The following is a 17,856-nucleotide window of genomic DNA, read 5'->3' as shown; positions in this document are numbered from 1 at the left end:
ACCTTATACTCTACTACATGCTTATACTTTATTGTCTATTTGTTTCTCATAACATCCTGGTTACTCCCATCCTTCAGATGAGTAAACTGAGGCTTGGTGAGGTCTAACTTGCTCGTTAGACACACTCTTAAGCAATACTTTATGCTAGGCCATTTATATTTATGCTATAAAAGTTGTTCAAATTTGGCTCTTTCCTCAGTTGACTAGACCATGAATATTCTATTGGAAATGGTGACAAAGAAATTGTAGAATACCAAAAAGAGAAAGAGGTTGGTGGGGGGGAGGGGAGGAAGAAAAATACCAGTCAATGGGTTTGGGGAAGCTTTTATTCTTATTACAATGCAGTATGAAATAATCTAAAAATTATCCTTAGTCCTTCAGGTCCTCTGCCTGAGGGTGGTGCTCTTCAATTATTTTGGCACTTGGAGCCCCATCACTGGTGTTGCCTTCTTGGGAACAGAGGGTGGATGACGGGTGGCTTTTGCCTGCAGCCTACAAGTGAGCCTCTGTGGGACTACCTGCCTCTCCCAGCAAGCAAGGGAGTGTTTTCACTCTTTTACCATTTCCTCTGTGGATGAAATCAGGGGCCTCTACTTGCAAAGCCCTGTTGCTTTAAAAGATTTTTCCTTAATCTATCTTTGGAGAAACAGTGCCAAAAAGAACCAGTTAGTAGGGTCTTTAAAAATTTTTTTTTTTAATTAATTAATTTATTTTTGGCTGCGTTGGGTCTTCATTGCTGCGCTCGGGCTTTTCTAGTTGCGGCGAGCGGGGGCTACTCTTCGTTGCAGTGTGCGGGCTTCTCACTGCAGTGGCATCCGTTGTTGCAGAGCACAGGCTCTAGGCGTGTGGCCTTCAGTAGTTGCGGCACGTGGGCTCAGTAGTTGTGGCTCGTGGGCTCTAGAGCGCAGGCTCAGTAGTTGTGGCGCACAGGCTTAGTTGCTCCACGGCATGTGGGATCTTCCCGGACCAGGGCTCGAACCCGCGTCCACTGCACTGGCAGGCAGATTCTTAAGCACTGCACCACCAGGGAAGTCCCAGTAGTATTTTTAAATGAACGAAGGAGCTGCAGTTTGAAATTCGTTGATGTTCCTCATTCCTCTTCAGTGCAAAGATGCAGTTTGTCTTTTGGAAAGGGAACAATGTACCTTTGGCACGTCTTGTTCAAGAACAGTGGTCATAATCTGTTGGTCCCACTATTCTTGATGCCTCACGTAGGGTTTGTGTAAGAGTGGACCATTATAATTTCCACTCTTGCTGAAATGTCCTTTTCCTTCAGCCTGAAAGAATCAGTTCATTTTCTAGGATATGGAATCTAAGCCAGTCCTGATATATATAAAAGTTGAAAGAAGATAAATGGATGATTTTTCAAACTCCCTGAAGTAAAATGAACAACTCTGTGCTGTCATAAAATCACAGTGACCCTCCTAAGTGACTAATTCTTTGAGACTCATAATATATTTTGAAACAGAGGGGAAAAAAAGCCCACATTTCTTTCTAGAACTTGCAGTCTAACCCTGGAAGTGCTAGGCTGCAAAACAGAAAGGTAGATTATGAGCAAAGGCTTGGGAGTCAGATCGAATGAGATCAATCTCCAGGTCTATGACATACTAGTGAGTGGCCTTTCACAAATTAGTTAACATCTCTAAGCAAGCCTTCAGTTTCCGCACATGTAAAAGAAAAATATCGCCACCTACAGTTATGAGGATCAGAAAATGAACGTAGAACACAGGATAGCACGCGGTACCCAGTAAAAGTTCCATAAATATTAAATAACAACATATGAAACGTCAGGACACATAAGGAGGAACAGTTCTCTAAAACTGCCTCTCTCCTAATGCTCTAGCCCCTGGGTAAGTTTAAGTATCTTTTATTATGAACACAGGAATACATTTAACATCTCTTTTTGTGCCTCTAGAACTAATTCAGCACCACCCTAGCCTTAAAGAAACCCAATATTAAACAAGATTTAAAAGAGATTGCTTCTTTAGTCCCAGACAGCACAATTCAAATATGAAGAAAGTAGGAGAATACACTGTTCTTTGGGTCATTTGCTATATGGAATAGGTTCCCCTGTCTCAGAGATCAAGATTCCTAGAGAAGCAAACACAACTGATCCAAAATATATACAGTTCATCCCTAAAAAGAACATTGGATGAAACACCCAGTATTCTCACCAGTTTGGAGCTTTCACTTTTAGGAAATTGTTTAATACAAGCTTCAAGACTGCTGTCTTCCTCACTGGTGCCACTCTGATCCTATGAGACATTAAAAAGAAAATGGCAAAGATGTCATTCTTCACTCGCACTGACTTGAACTGTAGTACAGATACTCAATCATAGTTGCTTGTTTTATTGTTGTAGTGGATATTGTTTCTTCTTTTTTTCCTTTCCAGTAGGTCTTTTTTTTTTTTCCAAGGTATCTACAATATCCTGTTGCTCAGAGATACACCTTAGAGAAAGCTGATCCCTACTTTCTGCCCCAAGAGAAGGCCTGATTGCCTTAAGGCTAATCTTATTCTTTTTGCCAATGATTTTGTCAGGAATGGGTATGTGATCCAGTTCTGGTCAATGAGACACCAAGAGAGGTTTGCTGGAGACTTCTGGAAAGGTCCTTTGTAGATCTTAAAAGAACCACAAGAAGTCCCCATACCTCCCAAGTTAACAAGAGAGCATGAAGTGCAAATAGCCATGGGCAGCCATCCCACAACCAGAAGGAAAGCAGCCTGTGAATGACAGAGCAAAGGCAGAGATGGAAGAACTGGTTCTCTGATGACAAAATGGGGCCACTGGACCAACCAAGTGGGGCCACTGAAGCCCAGCCTTATTCTTAGCAATCTTCTAAGGAGAGCTAATCTACTTACTTATTTTTTCAGTCAGTCTGAGTTAGCTGTTCTGTTCCCTCCAGCCAAAACTTTCTCAGACATTTGTTTATCTTCTGCACAAGGTTAAACTGTTTGATAGGAGACTATGTTTATCTTGTTTATTTGTGAAACTCAGGTACCTAGCACCCTGCCTGGCACGTGGAAAACACTTGATAAATACTGGCTGAACCAATAAATGCAGTACTTGCTTTCTTGATGACTTTTTCCTGTGGATTCCTAAAAATATTTATTTAATGTAAATGAGACATCTGGTAATAATAAGCTACATTAAAATTCCAAAACACATTAGGCATCTCCTCAATTGAATTATGATATATTATATATTATAGTTACTTTCTTTGCTTTCTGAGGACACATAGAGGAGAATAAGGATAATAAATGGAGTATTTGCATTGTATTTATATGGATTTTTATTTTAAAACACCACCATCTGGGATTAGTACAAATTCAGGTGGGGTTGTTAGTAGAGAAATGGTTTTGATCTTGAGACATTCAATCTGGTAATTTAAGAAGTGCACATTAAAACAAAGATACAGCATTTTTTCATCTATCAAATGGACAAGAGAATAGAAAGAGAACATTCAGTATTAATAACGTTGTAGGGAAACCGGAATTTTTACACACCATTGAAAAATGTAAATTAGCACAATCTTTTCAGAAAAAAGCCCCATACATCATGTAGATATAAATGCAGGGAAGATATCTGCAAGCACATAGAACAAACTTTTTAAGTTGCATACTTCTGGAGAGTAGGACAGGGATTAGGAAATTTTTGCATTAGTTATTTCTACACTGTTCAATTATAGAAGAATTAGTGTGTATTACTGCATGTTAAAAACAGTAAAGGAGAGCCATGAGAAATATCTAAAAGGAAAAAAATCCAAGAAAGTAAGTAGCACGGGCTTTAGAATTGGTCAGATCTGAACTCAAATCTCAACTTTGACATTAGAATTAGAATTATGAGATTTTCTGCAAATTACTTTCTAAATCTGAGTACAGTTGACTCTAATGTGAGGATTAGGGACACAGATCCTCCCCACAGTTGACAATCTGCGTATAATTTATAGTTGGCCCTCTGTATCTGTGGTCCCTTGGCATCCAACCGCAGATTGGGTAGTACTGTAGTATTTACTATTGAAAGAAATCTGCATATAGGTGGATCCATACAGTTTAAACCATGTTTTACAAGGGTCAACTTGTGCTTGTTTTTAAAGTACAGATAAAAATATCAAATTAAAAATACTACCCCATCAGGTTGCCTTGAAGATTAATGCACTAACATGTAAAATGTCTATCAGCACAACACTAGGTACAGTTAATTTTGTTTCTAGCTTTTTGTTGAGACAGATTCTTTGTCCATGACCTGTTTCATGTAGTCACCATAAAAAGGCTAAATAAGTGTGTACCACTGTGATCCCAATTCAAGGATGATAAAAATGATACATTTCAAATAACCTGTTAAAGAACTCCTAGTCAGTAAGAGGTGGATCCAGGATTCACAGCTAGGTAAGAGTACAATCAAAGGCCATGCTCTTGGTAACTATGCTCCAGGCCCTAAGTAAATGATTCTCTTGTTTCTCTCTTATTCTTTCTTTTCAGTACTCAGTGTTGGTAACTAATCTTATGGAAGACAGGATTCACAATCTTAAAAAAAAAAATCACTGTCATTAGACCATGGTTTTAACAAAAAGCATTTTAGCATTTGTTAACCAGAAAATTTCAGTAGATACATCCTCCTCTCCATGAATTTTGGGTAATCAAGAAATTACCATATAATATAAACATGCCAAAGTTAAAAAACAAAGCTTGAAAATATATAGATTTTCAGTGTTTTAGACAGTGGGTAAGTTCTAGAGACAGAAAAATTCTGAACAAATTATACTTTTAAAAATCAGTATATAATAGATGAAAAACCTTTAATGCCTTGATTACTTAGTGTGTCTAGTTCTGTAAGCTGTGGGAAGCCCTGAAGAGGCCCTGGGGAGGCTATGCTATCTAACTGGAGGATATAATGGAAACAATGCTTGTAACTGTAGCATTGGATTATAAAACAAATCCACAGGTGGCTTCTCTAGTAACACTGCAAATGGCCAACTCCTCTGTCCCAGATGAGAGGAGATTTTTCACCAGGATGGTGGTTAGCTGATGCCATTCATCTAATTAAATATATGTCTCCTTGGGGAAAGGAAAGTGATGTTTAAAAAATCAGAGAAGTCTTTACAGTTCTCAGCAAAGTGAGTAAAAGAGATGAGATCTTCTTGGTCTTTATAAAATGAATACAAAAGAGGGAAAGAAAATAGCTGTTTGATGCTTTAACTTAGAAAATTTAAGAAAACATGGGGAAGGCAGTCTAGGTTGCACATGATCTACATATCCTTTAAGATTTGAATAAAAACAAAAAAAGAGTACCCTTTACATCTACATCCACAGAATTTATCATACGAAGCCATGTCTCAAATGCCCCTTACTCCATAAATCCTTTCCTTCTTCTTAGCTGGAAGATGTCTCTTCTTCCTCTAAGCTTACCTAACAGTTTACCTGAACTCCTTATGTCACATACATCATCTCATTTGTATCCTAATTATGTATGTACAGAATTGATCTCCCTGATGAGATGGAAAGATGCTTGACACTGACATCTGAGCCTCATTCATCTCCTTGGTCTGATTCATTTTTATATTCACCCTAGGTCTGTCTCATTTCAAAGTTGATGCTCTTTTTAACTGTACGTTGAGACCCTTCTAAAGCATTTCTTCTGTTTTTAGTTACTTGTTGAGTCTGAGATAGCTCCATAAGGAGGGTTTAAAGTCAAAATCTAGATGGAGAGAAGAGTCAGGTAAAAAGGAAGTTGGACTTGAAAGAGGTTAGCAATAAAGTATTTACTTTCCTAGGAGAGCCAAAGTTTATAAAAGAGTTTTCATGCTTAAATGAAGCACGAACAAAAACAATGTGGGTTCTGTTCTGAGAACAGAATGGCTCATATATATAAAATACCCTGCTGACTAGAAGCTTAAAAAACAGGAATCAGTCAGATGGAAAGGGGAAAACAGGTCAGCAGGCATGATTTCCAAAGCACAATTGCATCATGGTGGTTTGAAGACCATCTGGCTGATGGACGGTGGCCCACTGACACCCAAGATGATTCAGCTAATCTGGATGGCTGGGTTCCCTTCCTCTGTTGCTGATCTTCAAGCCACCTGTCCAAAGCTGCCAGCTCAGCCAAGGCTGCTCAAAGAGAATGACCTTTCCTCATGAAGACTGTGGTCAGTACATTCCACAGTGAATTATGCTTTACAGATGAATGAAAGGAAAAGGCATGGCTCATGATTGTACATTTAACACAGATTTTACCCCTTTCTCCTCCACAAAAGGACTGATAAGAAATGCTACTCAATCCCTACTGAGAAGTCTCTTCCAAACCCTCTGAAAGTTTTAAACTTCCTCTGCTGGGTTCCTCCAACATCTTCAACATAAAGTCATAATAAATTGTATTTTATTTTTGTACTACTTTATTTTTTTCATACCCAGTATTTGTCTATAGTTTTCTCCAACTAGACAGTGAGAACATTGACAGTAGGAATTTATGTTTTACTTGAGAGTAGGCTATCAATAAAAGTTAAATTAGTTAAGGATGTTATTGTGGTTTGGAAAAATACTTCTGATCAGATAAACATTCCATAGTGTTGTTCCCTACCCTCTTTCCTCATTTAACATGACAAAAGAGTATATATAACTGTTTTCCTTTTAATTTAAGATTTTACTAAGCAAAATTAATAACAAAAAAACCCAGCAACTATACCTCTCTGACATAATTGAAAATTCTTTTTCAAAATAAAACTTATGCTGGTTTAAATTTTGTCATCCCCATATTTCGTAAAACCAATACTCTCTTCAAAAAACCACAAAATGATTTATTAGTTTCATTGCCAGCCTAAGTTCACAAATATTTCTTTCTGCAAAGTCATGTTTACTTGATATGACAAATTAAATTTCTTTCTCCTACTCCCAATTATCAGTATATCTTCAAGGCTGTTCAGAATTCCAGAAAGGCAATGCACAATTAAAGATAAAATGGAAATTATGCTAATAGGAATCCCTGGGTAATCAACCTCTCCATTCTGTATGAGGCCTGCTCCATTTCACTTAGTATTCAAAAAAGCACAACTTCTGAAAAAAGAAAAAAATGAACGTTCTTACTTCTATAAAGGTATTCTAAAAGATTCAGCCTGCCTTGTCGAGTAATGGAATAAATATCTTGCCTCCCAAGTATACTTGAGCCCTCATACCTCTCAGGAGATACCATAGCAGTAACTTCCTAATTGGGTTTCCAACTTCAAGACATTTTTGACTTTGCTATTACACTAATCTATATGAAGTAGAGCCCTGATCAGACAATTTCATTATTCAAAATGCCTTCAACAGCTCCAAGTGCCTAATGCATGACATCCAAACCTTCTGAGATTTAAATTCAAGACTCTCTCATTTGACCTCAATTTATTTTTCCAACCCCATCTTCTATTACTCTCTTTCACATACCCATTATATTCTTCTCCCCATTCCACACCCAGATTTTTCTTACTTCTGTGCTTTTGTTTGTGCTATTCCTACATTCTTATCTAACCATATTCATATTTTAAAATGCAATATATCCATCAGAAATAGCTGTTCTCCTACCAGGAAATACTATTCACCTTCTGTGAACTCCTCCTAAAGCTTTATCTCTTAGGACACCTTGTTTTAGTAACATACATGTCTTATTTCCCCTATAAGACTACAAGCTCTTGAGGGTAAAGACTATGTGCAATTAATCTTTTTATGTTTTGCAAAGCAGGTATTTGGTAAATAATGGCAGAATGAACTGAATCAATAAGAAGTAAGTATGCAACATTAAAATGAAGCATCAAGGATACAGCAGAAAAGCCATTCACTTATTCCACAAGTATTTATTAAGCAAGTACTATATGCTAAGCACTGAGGACTCAGTGGTCAGGAGGACAGTAAGCCTGGCCCTATAAAAGCATACAATTTAGTGTGGTGTTTACAGTCCTACATTATTAAAACATGGAGAGAATGAGGGAAGGAAAAGTGACAGAATCCTAGTTGATAACCCCACTTAGAAATGGGTCCCTCTTTTTCTAGAAGGCCCAAGTGATATCACATAAAGGACAAAGGGTAATTTTCACTTTTTAAATGAAGCATGAGTATTATTTAACTATGAAGAGAGTAAAGATTATTAAAGGGAACAGTGTAGGATGAAGTTGGTCATAAGAATAGTATCTCACATTTTTGAGCACTTATATTTCAGGTGCTACGCTTATTAATCTGTATACATTATTTTATTCATTTTGAGTCATAGAAAACTTGGAGGAGGCTTCCAAAAAGCAATTCTCCATGGACTTCGTGGTTATGAATTAACAAAGAGGAAGTGGGAAGGCAACCCAAGTGGAAGAAACAATAGGAACAACAAAGGCATAAGGGGGAAAATCAAAAGATGTATGTGGAGCGCACAGCACGTTAATACACTGTAATGCTGAATAACACAGCTGCCTCTGGGCATATGCGTATGCTACATAGCTGCTCTAGACCCCAGTCTCTTCTGTAAAGTGGAAATAAAAATACTGTCTCTCAGAGGTATGGATGTAAATAGGACTTGGGACAATGCATCCAAGATAGTGGACACAGTAGATACTATATTCAATGATCCTTTTCTAAGTTGCTGTCCTGTGAGCAGGAAGGCAGCAGAAACCAGCTGGCTGGGTATAAACTAGAGAAAATACACAGTTAATATCAGAAGTCATTCCTGACAGAAAGTAAACAAAAGAAACCAAACAGGACCCCAGAAATGGTCTTCTCAAACTAAATGTTGACACCAACACTACACCTTTACTCACTCTAAAACACAAAAGCCGGATCTCATTGCAGATTTACAATTCGACGACAGGCTAGTTTTCTTGCTCACTGCACTGAGAAAAAATATGGGCAATGAAAGAAAAATTCAGTTCCAAGTGGATGCTATTTTGATGGGAACATTCATAACTAACAGTACTATAGAAAAAATTATTCTACAATACTGACCCCCACCCATCCAAAACAAAAAGGATTTATGTGACATTCTATAAACGCAAAGGAATTAGGAATTTACTAACACTTATTGGGTAGCTACCATGTGCCTGGCACAAGATAGCTAGATCTAGATAGATAGATATAGATATCTTCTTCTCTCCCTCTCTCATTTAATCTTAAAAACCTTACAAAGTAGGAACTATTGTTATCTCCCTACAGGGGATAGAAGTTACTGTGACTATCCAAGTTCACATGTCTGGTGTATGGTTGTGCTAGGATTTGAACTGAAGTAGCACCCCTCTGGGGCCCCTCATTTCCACCACTGCTAACTGTCTACTTTAGTCTCAGTTAGAATGAAAATACCCAGTGCCAGCAAAGCTGTGGCTAAATGGCTATCAGTGGGGACTCAACATCACTATAATCTTTTCAGATAGTAACTAGTAAATACAGATTAAAATTTTGAACTTGTGTACTTTTTGCCTCAGCAATTGTACATTGGGGAAATCTATGCTATAGAAATAAAAGCACCAGTGCCAAATGACTGACATACACATGTGTGCAGGTGCGCACATCACACATGTATGTTTATTTTGGTATTCTTTTTTTTTTTTTTTTTTTTACGGTATGCGGGCCTCTTATTGTTGTGGCCTCTCCCGTTGCGGAGCACAGGCTCCGGACGCGCAGGCTCAGCGGTCATGGCTCACGGGCCCAGCCGCTCCGCGGCATGTGGGATCTTCCCGGACCGGGGCATGAACCCATGTCCCCTGCAACGGCAGGTGGACTCTCAACCACTGAGCCACCAGGGAAGCCCTATTTTGCTATTCTTTTACTGGCAAAAAATTGGAAAGTAATCTGAATGTCTGTCAATTGGAAAAAATATATAATACAGCACATTAAATATGACTATTAGATTAAGCAAAATAAAGCAGCTTTTCTCTTTTTAATGTATAGAATCTACTCCAGAAGAATGCATAATATGCACCTCAAACTTAACCAGTCTACAATGACCTCTTAATTTCTGCCTAAATGTAAATGGCACCACCATCTACCTAGTTGCTCAAGCCAAAAATCTAGGTCTATCCACAATTCTCTAGTTCCCTTTGGCTCCCACATTTAATCAAGTCTGATTCAACATCCAAAACATCAAGAATCATCAGCTCACTTTTCTTTGCTTCCAACCCCCAAAACCTCATCTAACCACAATCAGGTCTTGCCTGGGCTTCTGCCATCTAGTGTATTACTTTTACCTTCCTTTAGTCCATTCTCCACCTGGTAGACTATATATCAGGTCACCTCACTCCCCTGTTAAAAACCTTCCAGTGGCTTCTACCGCATACAGACTAAAACCTGAACTTCTTACTCTGACTCACAAAGCTCCTCTCTCCCTCCTACGTCACATTCCCTCCCTCTCCCTGGCATTTTATCCCACTACTCTCTGGGGCTCCCAATATGCGCCCCCAGCTTATTCTTGCTTGAGAGCTATTTTTGTCCTCTCTGCAGAGAAAGCTCTTCCCCCTTATTTTTGCCTGTCTGGCTCCTTCTTATCATTTTGATCTTGTTTAAATTTCACCTTGTCCAAGAGGCTTTCCCTATAACCAACCAAAGTAGTCACAAGCCACATTACCTATTTTAATTATCTGTAAGACACTGAACACTATTGATAATTCTCTTAGTTTATTTATGCATTCGCTAGTTAATTTCCTCATTAGAAGGTAAGCTGAACCATGTCAGGGAGACTTATCTGTTTTATTCATGCCTATATCTTTTTTTTTGAGGTATGCGGGTCTCTCACTGTTGTGGCCTCTCTCGTTGCGGAGCACAGGCTCCGGACGCGCAGGCTCAGCGGCCATGGCTCACGGACCCAGCCGCTCCGCGGCACGTGGGATCTTCCTGGAGCGGGGCACGAACCCGTGTCCCCTGCATCGGCAGGCGGACTCTCAACCACTGCGCCACCAGGGAAGCCCATGCCTATATCTTTAAATACCCAAAATAGTACCTGGTGCGTAATATGCATTCATCGAATACTTGTTGAATGGAAAGAATACGTATCATATGATCAAATATTTACTAAAAGAGATGCTATTCAAATAGTTTATTTTTGTTATAGAAGCAAAGGAAAAAGTATAGAAAGATACTAAACAATACAACTTAACTTCCTTGAGGAGGAAGGGAAAGGAAAATAAAATTTTCTAATAACTGCATTGTTTGATTAGTTATAATAAATGTGTATTTTAGGGAATTTAAAATAATTTAATAAGTAAAAAATGAGAAGAGGATGTAATGTTCCTCAGCTGGGAATCCCTCAGCTGATTATTTATATAGCCAGGTACCTATCTATCTATCTATCCATCCATCTCTAGAAGCATATTACTATGTTAGCAATCTTGTTGTACTAGTAATTTCTTCATCAATAGATGAAAATATTTAAAGACACCAGCAATCATAGTATTAAAGTGTTTTTAAACCATAAAGAAAGGTACGATTCGGTCATTAAAAAAGAGAATTTTCTAATAAATTCTGAAATGCCTAGTTAGGACAAATTGCATTATCTAGAATGAACCTTAAGGAAATTTGAGAAAGGCAGTACCCATATGGTTAAGTTCTAATGTGTTTGTTTAACATTGTTATATTACTTTATAATCAGTGCTTCAAATACTTCCTATTTTAATTAGGGAAATACCCTAGCTAATAAATTCTGAGTTTGGAATACCAGATACTGAAAATCCATGTAATTCATTCACGAAGCTAATTAGGAGTCATCTTACCTCAGTAGAAGATGGGGAACTTGATGGTATTGGAAAGGGAGTAACGGCCATCTGACTGACTGCATCTTCATTTCTGCGGATGTTAAAATAGGCAGAATCAGTACACAGTAAAAGGCAGAATCAGTACACGGTAAACGCTAAGTTCTTGGCTCAAATTAGAATCACTTCCTCAGTTCTCAGTTGAAAATGCACACGCAGCACCACAGAATAAAAAAAATGTAAATATACACTGGTTTTGAGCATGCAAAGCCATTAGGTACAAAAACAGATGTATTACTGAAGGGATACTAAGATACAATTACTAGTGACAAAGAGTGATGATGCTAGAAGTTGGCCAACTTCTGCTTAGTACGTCAGGTGCTACAGAGGATACTTTTGGAAAGGCATCAACCCTTTCAACACCAAGGAGTATAAATTTTTCATATGGGGTGTGTAACCTCTAGGCCCCATTAATGTCTGGAGCATTTTGTTCTTTGAACTGGAAAGGTTCCCAGCCTCCTCACTTGGCTTCTAAATTTGTTCTGCCAGATGAAGGATGATGGGATGTATATGACAGTCCCGGCATGGGCGGACTGTGTGAGGAGTGATAGATGGGGAGAACAGAGACTCAGACAGACAATGCTTTGTGAGTTAGGTTAATTCTACTCCTCATCATCCTAAGTGGAGCAGAGGAGGTGGGAGTTAAAACTTCATTACCAGGGGGACAGGCACAGAACAACTAGAATACCAGTTCTGGTGACCTGGGCTATTTCCACTATGTTACTAGCAAATGGTAGGTAAGCAGTGGTTCTGTGGGAGATCTATCCTTTACTGTTCATTCATGACACACAACCAAAATAATTATCTCAAGATTTATGTCAAGTTTGACTTTAGGTTTCACAATATAAACCAAAGCAGCTTCTTACTGGTGTGCAAAGATTTAAGACTGTTACAGATCTCTTGTCCGGTGTACATAGGATAGCCACTATCTGACTTAGGAGGGCACTCAAATCCATTTTATCCCATTTTATTTTTTATGTCTCACCAATTGGAAAAAGATCCATCAGTCGATGTCTTTCCTACTTTGAGGCTTTAATCATATCACTGCCTTTACCTGAAAGGCCTTTCTTTTTAAAATTTATACCCCACCCATCCTTCTCCTCCAGTGTGAGTTCAATAACCTCAACTACATGAATTATTCCCTTGAGTTCAAAGACTATATATTGATGTCTTCCAAATTCACAGTTAGCCTGGATCTTTTTCTGAGCCTAGGATCTGCATATCCAACTCCCACTTTACATCTCCACTAGATGTCTTAGATGCATCTCAAATAAAATAAAGCTCTTTAGAGCTTCCCTGGTGGCGCAGTGGTTGAGAGTCCGCCTGCCGATGCAGGGGACATGGGTTCGTGCCCCGGTCTGGGAAGATCCCACATGCCACGGAGCGGCTGGGCCCATGAGCCATGGCAGCTGAGCCTGCGCGTTCGGAGCCTGTGCTCCGCAACGGGAGAGGCCACAACAGTGAGAGGCCCGCGTACCACACAAAAAAATAAATAAATAAAGCTCTTTATCCCGCTCAGTTCCCAGAGGGTTCCACAGTCAACTTCCTCTCCACCTTAGTAAATATCAACAATATTCACCCAGTTGTTTAACTAGGAACCTAAAAGTCATTCTTGAAACCTCTCACTGCTCAATTGTATATCTAATCCATCAAGAAGTCTTATTGATCCTATCTTCAAAACGTATCTTGAATCTTTGCACTTCTTTCCATCCTATCCTAGTACAAGTGATCATCATTTCTCACCTGAATTAATACATTTAAGAACATCCTATTTGGTCTCCCTACTTACACTCTTCATCCTCTGTTCAATCCATTCTTCACCCAGCAGTTATTATGGATCTAAAACATAAATCTGATTATATTTCTTTCTCCTGCTTAAAATCCTCCTATGGCTCCTTATTGCACTTATGATCAAGTTCAAAATTGTTAGGGAGGCTATAAGGCCTTGAGCAATCTGGCCCCAGCTCCCACCTCTGGCCTTTTCTTGTTCTCCCTTCTCTTCCTCACTCTGATCCAACCCAGTTACACAGGCCTCCTCTCCATTTCTCAGCTGAGCCAAGCCCCATCCACCTCATGGCCTTCTCTCATCTTCTCTTCTGCTCTGCATGCTTCATGCCCAAATCTTTTGTCTGATTTTTTCCTATTTCTCCTTCATAGCTCACCATAAATGTCATTTCCTGAAACAAGCTTTCCAGGACCTCTACTATATGCTCACAGCACCTGTCAATGATCATAAATCTGTTTTCTTTCAAAATGTACCTAACTGATTTGTATGCACACCTGCTTCAAATCTGTCTTCCCTTCAAATGGTAAGCACTCCAAGGACAGAACTCATGTCCTTCCTACTCTCTATTACATTATCTAGGGCAAATACATTGCCTGGAAAACAGTCTGTACTTAACATAGTTATTTTTAAAAATGTAATGATCACTCACTTCATTAAGGAGACAGAGGCAGTTTCAGTTCTAGAACTACCATTAAACTAGCTGTGGGATTTGGGGGAAATCACTTCCAAGAGAATCCGTCTCCTGATCTCTTAAGTAATAAGTAGGTTGAACTGTAAGAATTCTAAGTTGATAAAAATTCTTGTGGAATAAGGCAGAGTATAAATAAAGAGATGAAGTCTAGGTACTCTTTCTTGCTCTAACCTTCTTAAATTCTTAGATTATCTAGCACACCAGCCAAACCAAAGCAAAGGGAGAAAAACTAAAATCACAAAGTGACACAGAGCATGAAGAATATGTCTGTTTCTTCTGAAATTATTATAGATGCCTTGAGCATGCACTATTATGTTAAGAGATGGCTTTTGTTTTTCAGGGAGTACAACCCATTCCTCAGCAGTTTGCTCATACACAGAAGTAATCAATTACTCATGGGTAAGTAACAGCATTTTCCCAGTGGTAATTCCCTTTCCCATTCAATCTCCCCCATGGAATAAAACTAGAGCTCAGCTCTAGCTTAGAGCTGAAAGCCAATAGGACATATCTGCTCCAGATTCAGAGCCCGTGGGGCAGAGTGTATTTGGCAGTAATTAAGCAGATGGCTTTTCATATCTCTTTCAAAGGTTACCGGCATTAAAAAACATAGCTACACATAAATTCTTATTGAGAAATTATGATTAACTGGACCAAGTTATCCCTTCATAATTTAACAATTTTCCCCAAATTAGTATGACTTTACTGGCCTTTAAAGTCCATATTAATTTTCAAAAAACATAACAGTATAGAAAACCTCAATGGAGTGAAGAAAGCTGCTATAAAAAGTTACAGTTCATAATCTGTTATAATCCACTAGTGAGTGAGTGTTCACACACCTTGGCATTAAGCAAGTGGAGACTTGACAGGGCAGCAATTTTAAAGAGAAAGAAATGGGAAGAGGGAAACCAAAGGAGAGAAGATAATTACACTTCACACAAACAGTTAACCTGAAAGACTTCTGGGGACCCTCTGACCCCTCAGAGTCCATGATTCTCATAAGGAATGAAATCTGTTTGCTTCATAATTAACCTTTTCTTCCCAGTATAATCAACATAAGTTTCTTAGGTCCTGGTGCCCCACACAGTATACAGTCAGGAATTGTAATTGTTTGTTGGTGTTTTTGTAATTCTTTTTAACAGCTGTTGGGAGAGAGAGAGTGGAATTCTACCATGGATAAATGTGAGAAGGTTTCCAGGGTACCTTGGAACACTGTATAGGTATGCCCTTATCACTGGACTTGCTGTGCTCTATTAAGATTATTTGTGCTGCTCTTTCTCCCTCTCTAAACACAGAGATGGTATCTTATTTCTTTATATCCCCAGCTTGTAGCAGGATACTTCAGCGAGAGTAGGTGTACTATAAATGTCTGTTGAGTGAAAGGGGTCTTAACAAAGCAGGAAAAAGATAATGAAGTAGAACTATCAAGAGTGTGCCCTATGCTTTCCAAGCTACTTCACGAGTTAGAGACAACGTGCTGCCTGCAGTCAGCCAGCTATTGGTATTTACCACATTCATGGACATTCCTCAGAGTGTCTGCCCAGCTCACAGTGATTCCATGGATGGGCTATACTGTGTAACAACGACAGCTGGCCTCAACCTCAGTGGATGTAGGGGGCAGACGCCAGCCACATTTTGAGCCCATCAATTCTCTCTCCCAGGGACTCAAAATCTAGAACAGACTCATAGAGATCAAGAGTGTGGTATCTAGACAATACTAATGGAAATGTTCAAGGCTAAACAGGGGCTTCAGAACTTCCTTGTGCTGACGTCTCTGAAGTCGCCCTACTTCCTTCTCTTCAGAGTCTTAGCTGTATGGCTTCTTCTTAAGAGTACACAAGATATCCCTGTATTCTTACAATACATTCTCCTTTTAATTTAAGCTGGCCAGAGTTTACTTCAATTGGTTGAAACTCAACAATACAGCTCTGAGTTCATTTTGAATATATTCATTTGTTTAACAAATATTTATACTATGAATACAAAAATGAATAAAACATGATTCCTGCCTTTGATGATATTAGCAATTAGTGAGGAACACAGCTAGGTAAACAGACAATTACAATAGTGGAACTTCTATCTAGGGACTGTCAATTTAGTTTTTCTCCAAAAGGATGCTAGAACACACCCAATTCAGTTTTTTGTTTGTAGAATATTTATATTTATGACAAAGACACATTCTGGATCCACATTTCAATTCAATCTTGTTATAAAAATATATTCATATTGGTAAAAATCATGCAAACCATGTGTTAGGCAGAATTCTAAGAAGACTCCCAAGATTCCTGCCCCCTGGTTTACAGGTTGTGAGTAGGATGAATTTCCCTTCCATGATTAGGTTAAATTATACAGCATAGCTGACCTTAAGATAAAGGCAGATTACCAGGTTGGGCAAGACCTAATCACATGGGCCCTTTAAATCTGGAGATTTCACTTCTTAGAGCTTCATTGTCCTGATCTCTGAAATTAGTAGGTTGACCTACATGAATTTTAAGGAATGCCTGGAGGTCAGAGATAGAAAGTCAGAGATTAGACGTACCATCTCTGGCTTGAGCATGAAAGGGGCCTCATGGTAAAGAATGTGAATGGCCTCTAAAAGCTAAGAAAAGTCTCCATCTAAGAACCAACAAGGAAGTAGACTTTAACAAGAATGAGCTTGGAAGTAGATTTTTACCCAAGGCTCCAGACAAGCACTCAGCCTGGCCAACATCTTGATTTCTGCCTCATGATATCCTAAGCAGAGAGCCCAGCCCCTCTGTGCCAGACTTCTGACCTACAGAACTGTCAGCTAATACATGGGTGCTGTTCTAAGCCATTAAATGTGTGGTAGTTTGTTACACAGCAAGAGAAAAGTAATACCTAACAAAACTTTCTGATTTGGAAAACACGATCACCAGAAACATAACTTTTGAGTTCTTACCATGTACTGCTGTTTTGATGCTTTTTGTGTGTTAACTCATGTAACCTTCATAACAATTCTACATAGTAGTTACAATTATTTTCTTCATTTTACACAGAGATTAAGCTACCTGACCAAAGTCACAAAACTAATAAATAGCAAGCTGAGATTAAAATCCAGCCATCTGGTTTCAAAACCTACTCTTTTAACTATTATATTACAGTGTTTTCCATTTCAATAGCCTGACCCAAAGCCACAAATATCTTCTGTCATATATGCAAGCTAATATCCCCAGATCCATCTTGGGGAAAAGTTCTACTAGGTCACAATTTACTCTTAAAGCTATTTCACAATTTTCCTCAGGGTAAAGATGCATGCAGGGCTCTAAGTTTGCTCACTCTGACTCGATCAACTTTTCATAATTAAGTTTGGAGTATCACAGCTACATTACTCATCCCTCAAATAAACATAATAACTATAAAATGCTTTAAAATACTCATTGTGCTTGATAGTGCAGGTAGGATGGTGAATAATATGATGGAGTGTAATTCCCTCAGTACTCTTCTCTGACAGTGATTAGGGTGGTTCCTAAATCCTCTGGCTGGTAGTTTTCTTCATCTTTAAAGTTGAGCCAGTTCTCGATTAACTAGGTTTCCTTTTCTGCCTTGGTGATCATGGAAACACAGGCTGAGATGGAACCTCTGTTGCCTGGGTACCTAACTGACCATAGTGAGC

At 38.8% G+C, this 17,856-nt stretch overlaps 1 protein-coding gene across 1 annotated transcript in view; it reads right to left on the bottom strand.

Moving 5' to 3' along the window:
- Positions 1-17,856, bottom strand: part of PATJ (PATJ crumbs cell polarity complex component) — a gene marked incomplete at its 3' end in the record, with an annotated part of 366,093 nt that overhangs the window by 89,227 nt on the left and 259,010 nt on the right. Inside the window, exons 30-31 of the mRNA XM_079698741.1 lie at positions 11,710-11,782; positions 2,175-2,255 (exon numbers count right to left, since the gene is read on the bottom strand). Of these exons, the coding sequence (XP_079554867.1) occupies positions 2,175-2,255; positions 11,710-11,782 (154 nt within the window). The remainder of the gene's footprint in view (positions 1-2,174; positions 2,256-11,709; positions 11,783-17,856) is intronic.

Source organism: Hyperoodon ampullatus (genome assembly GCF_949752795.1).
Source record: "Hyperoodon ampullatus genome assembly, chromosome: 2".
NCBI classification, from domain to species: Eukaryota; Metazoa; Chordata; class Mammalia; order Artiodactyla; family Ziphiidae; genus Hyperoodon; species Hyperoodon ampullatus.
This window is presented reverse-complemented; position numbering and strand designations above follow the sequence as displayed.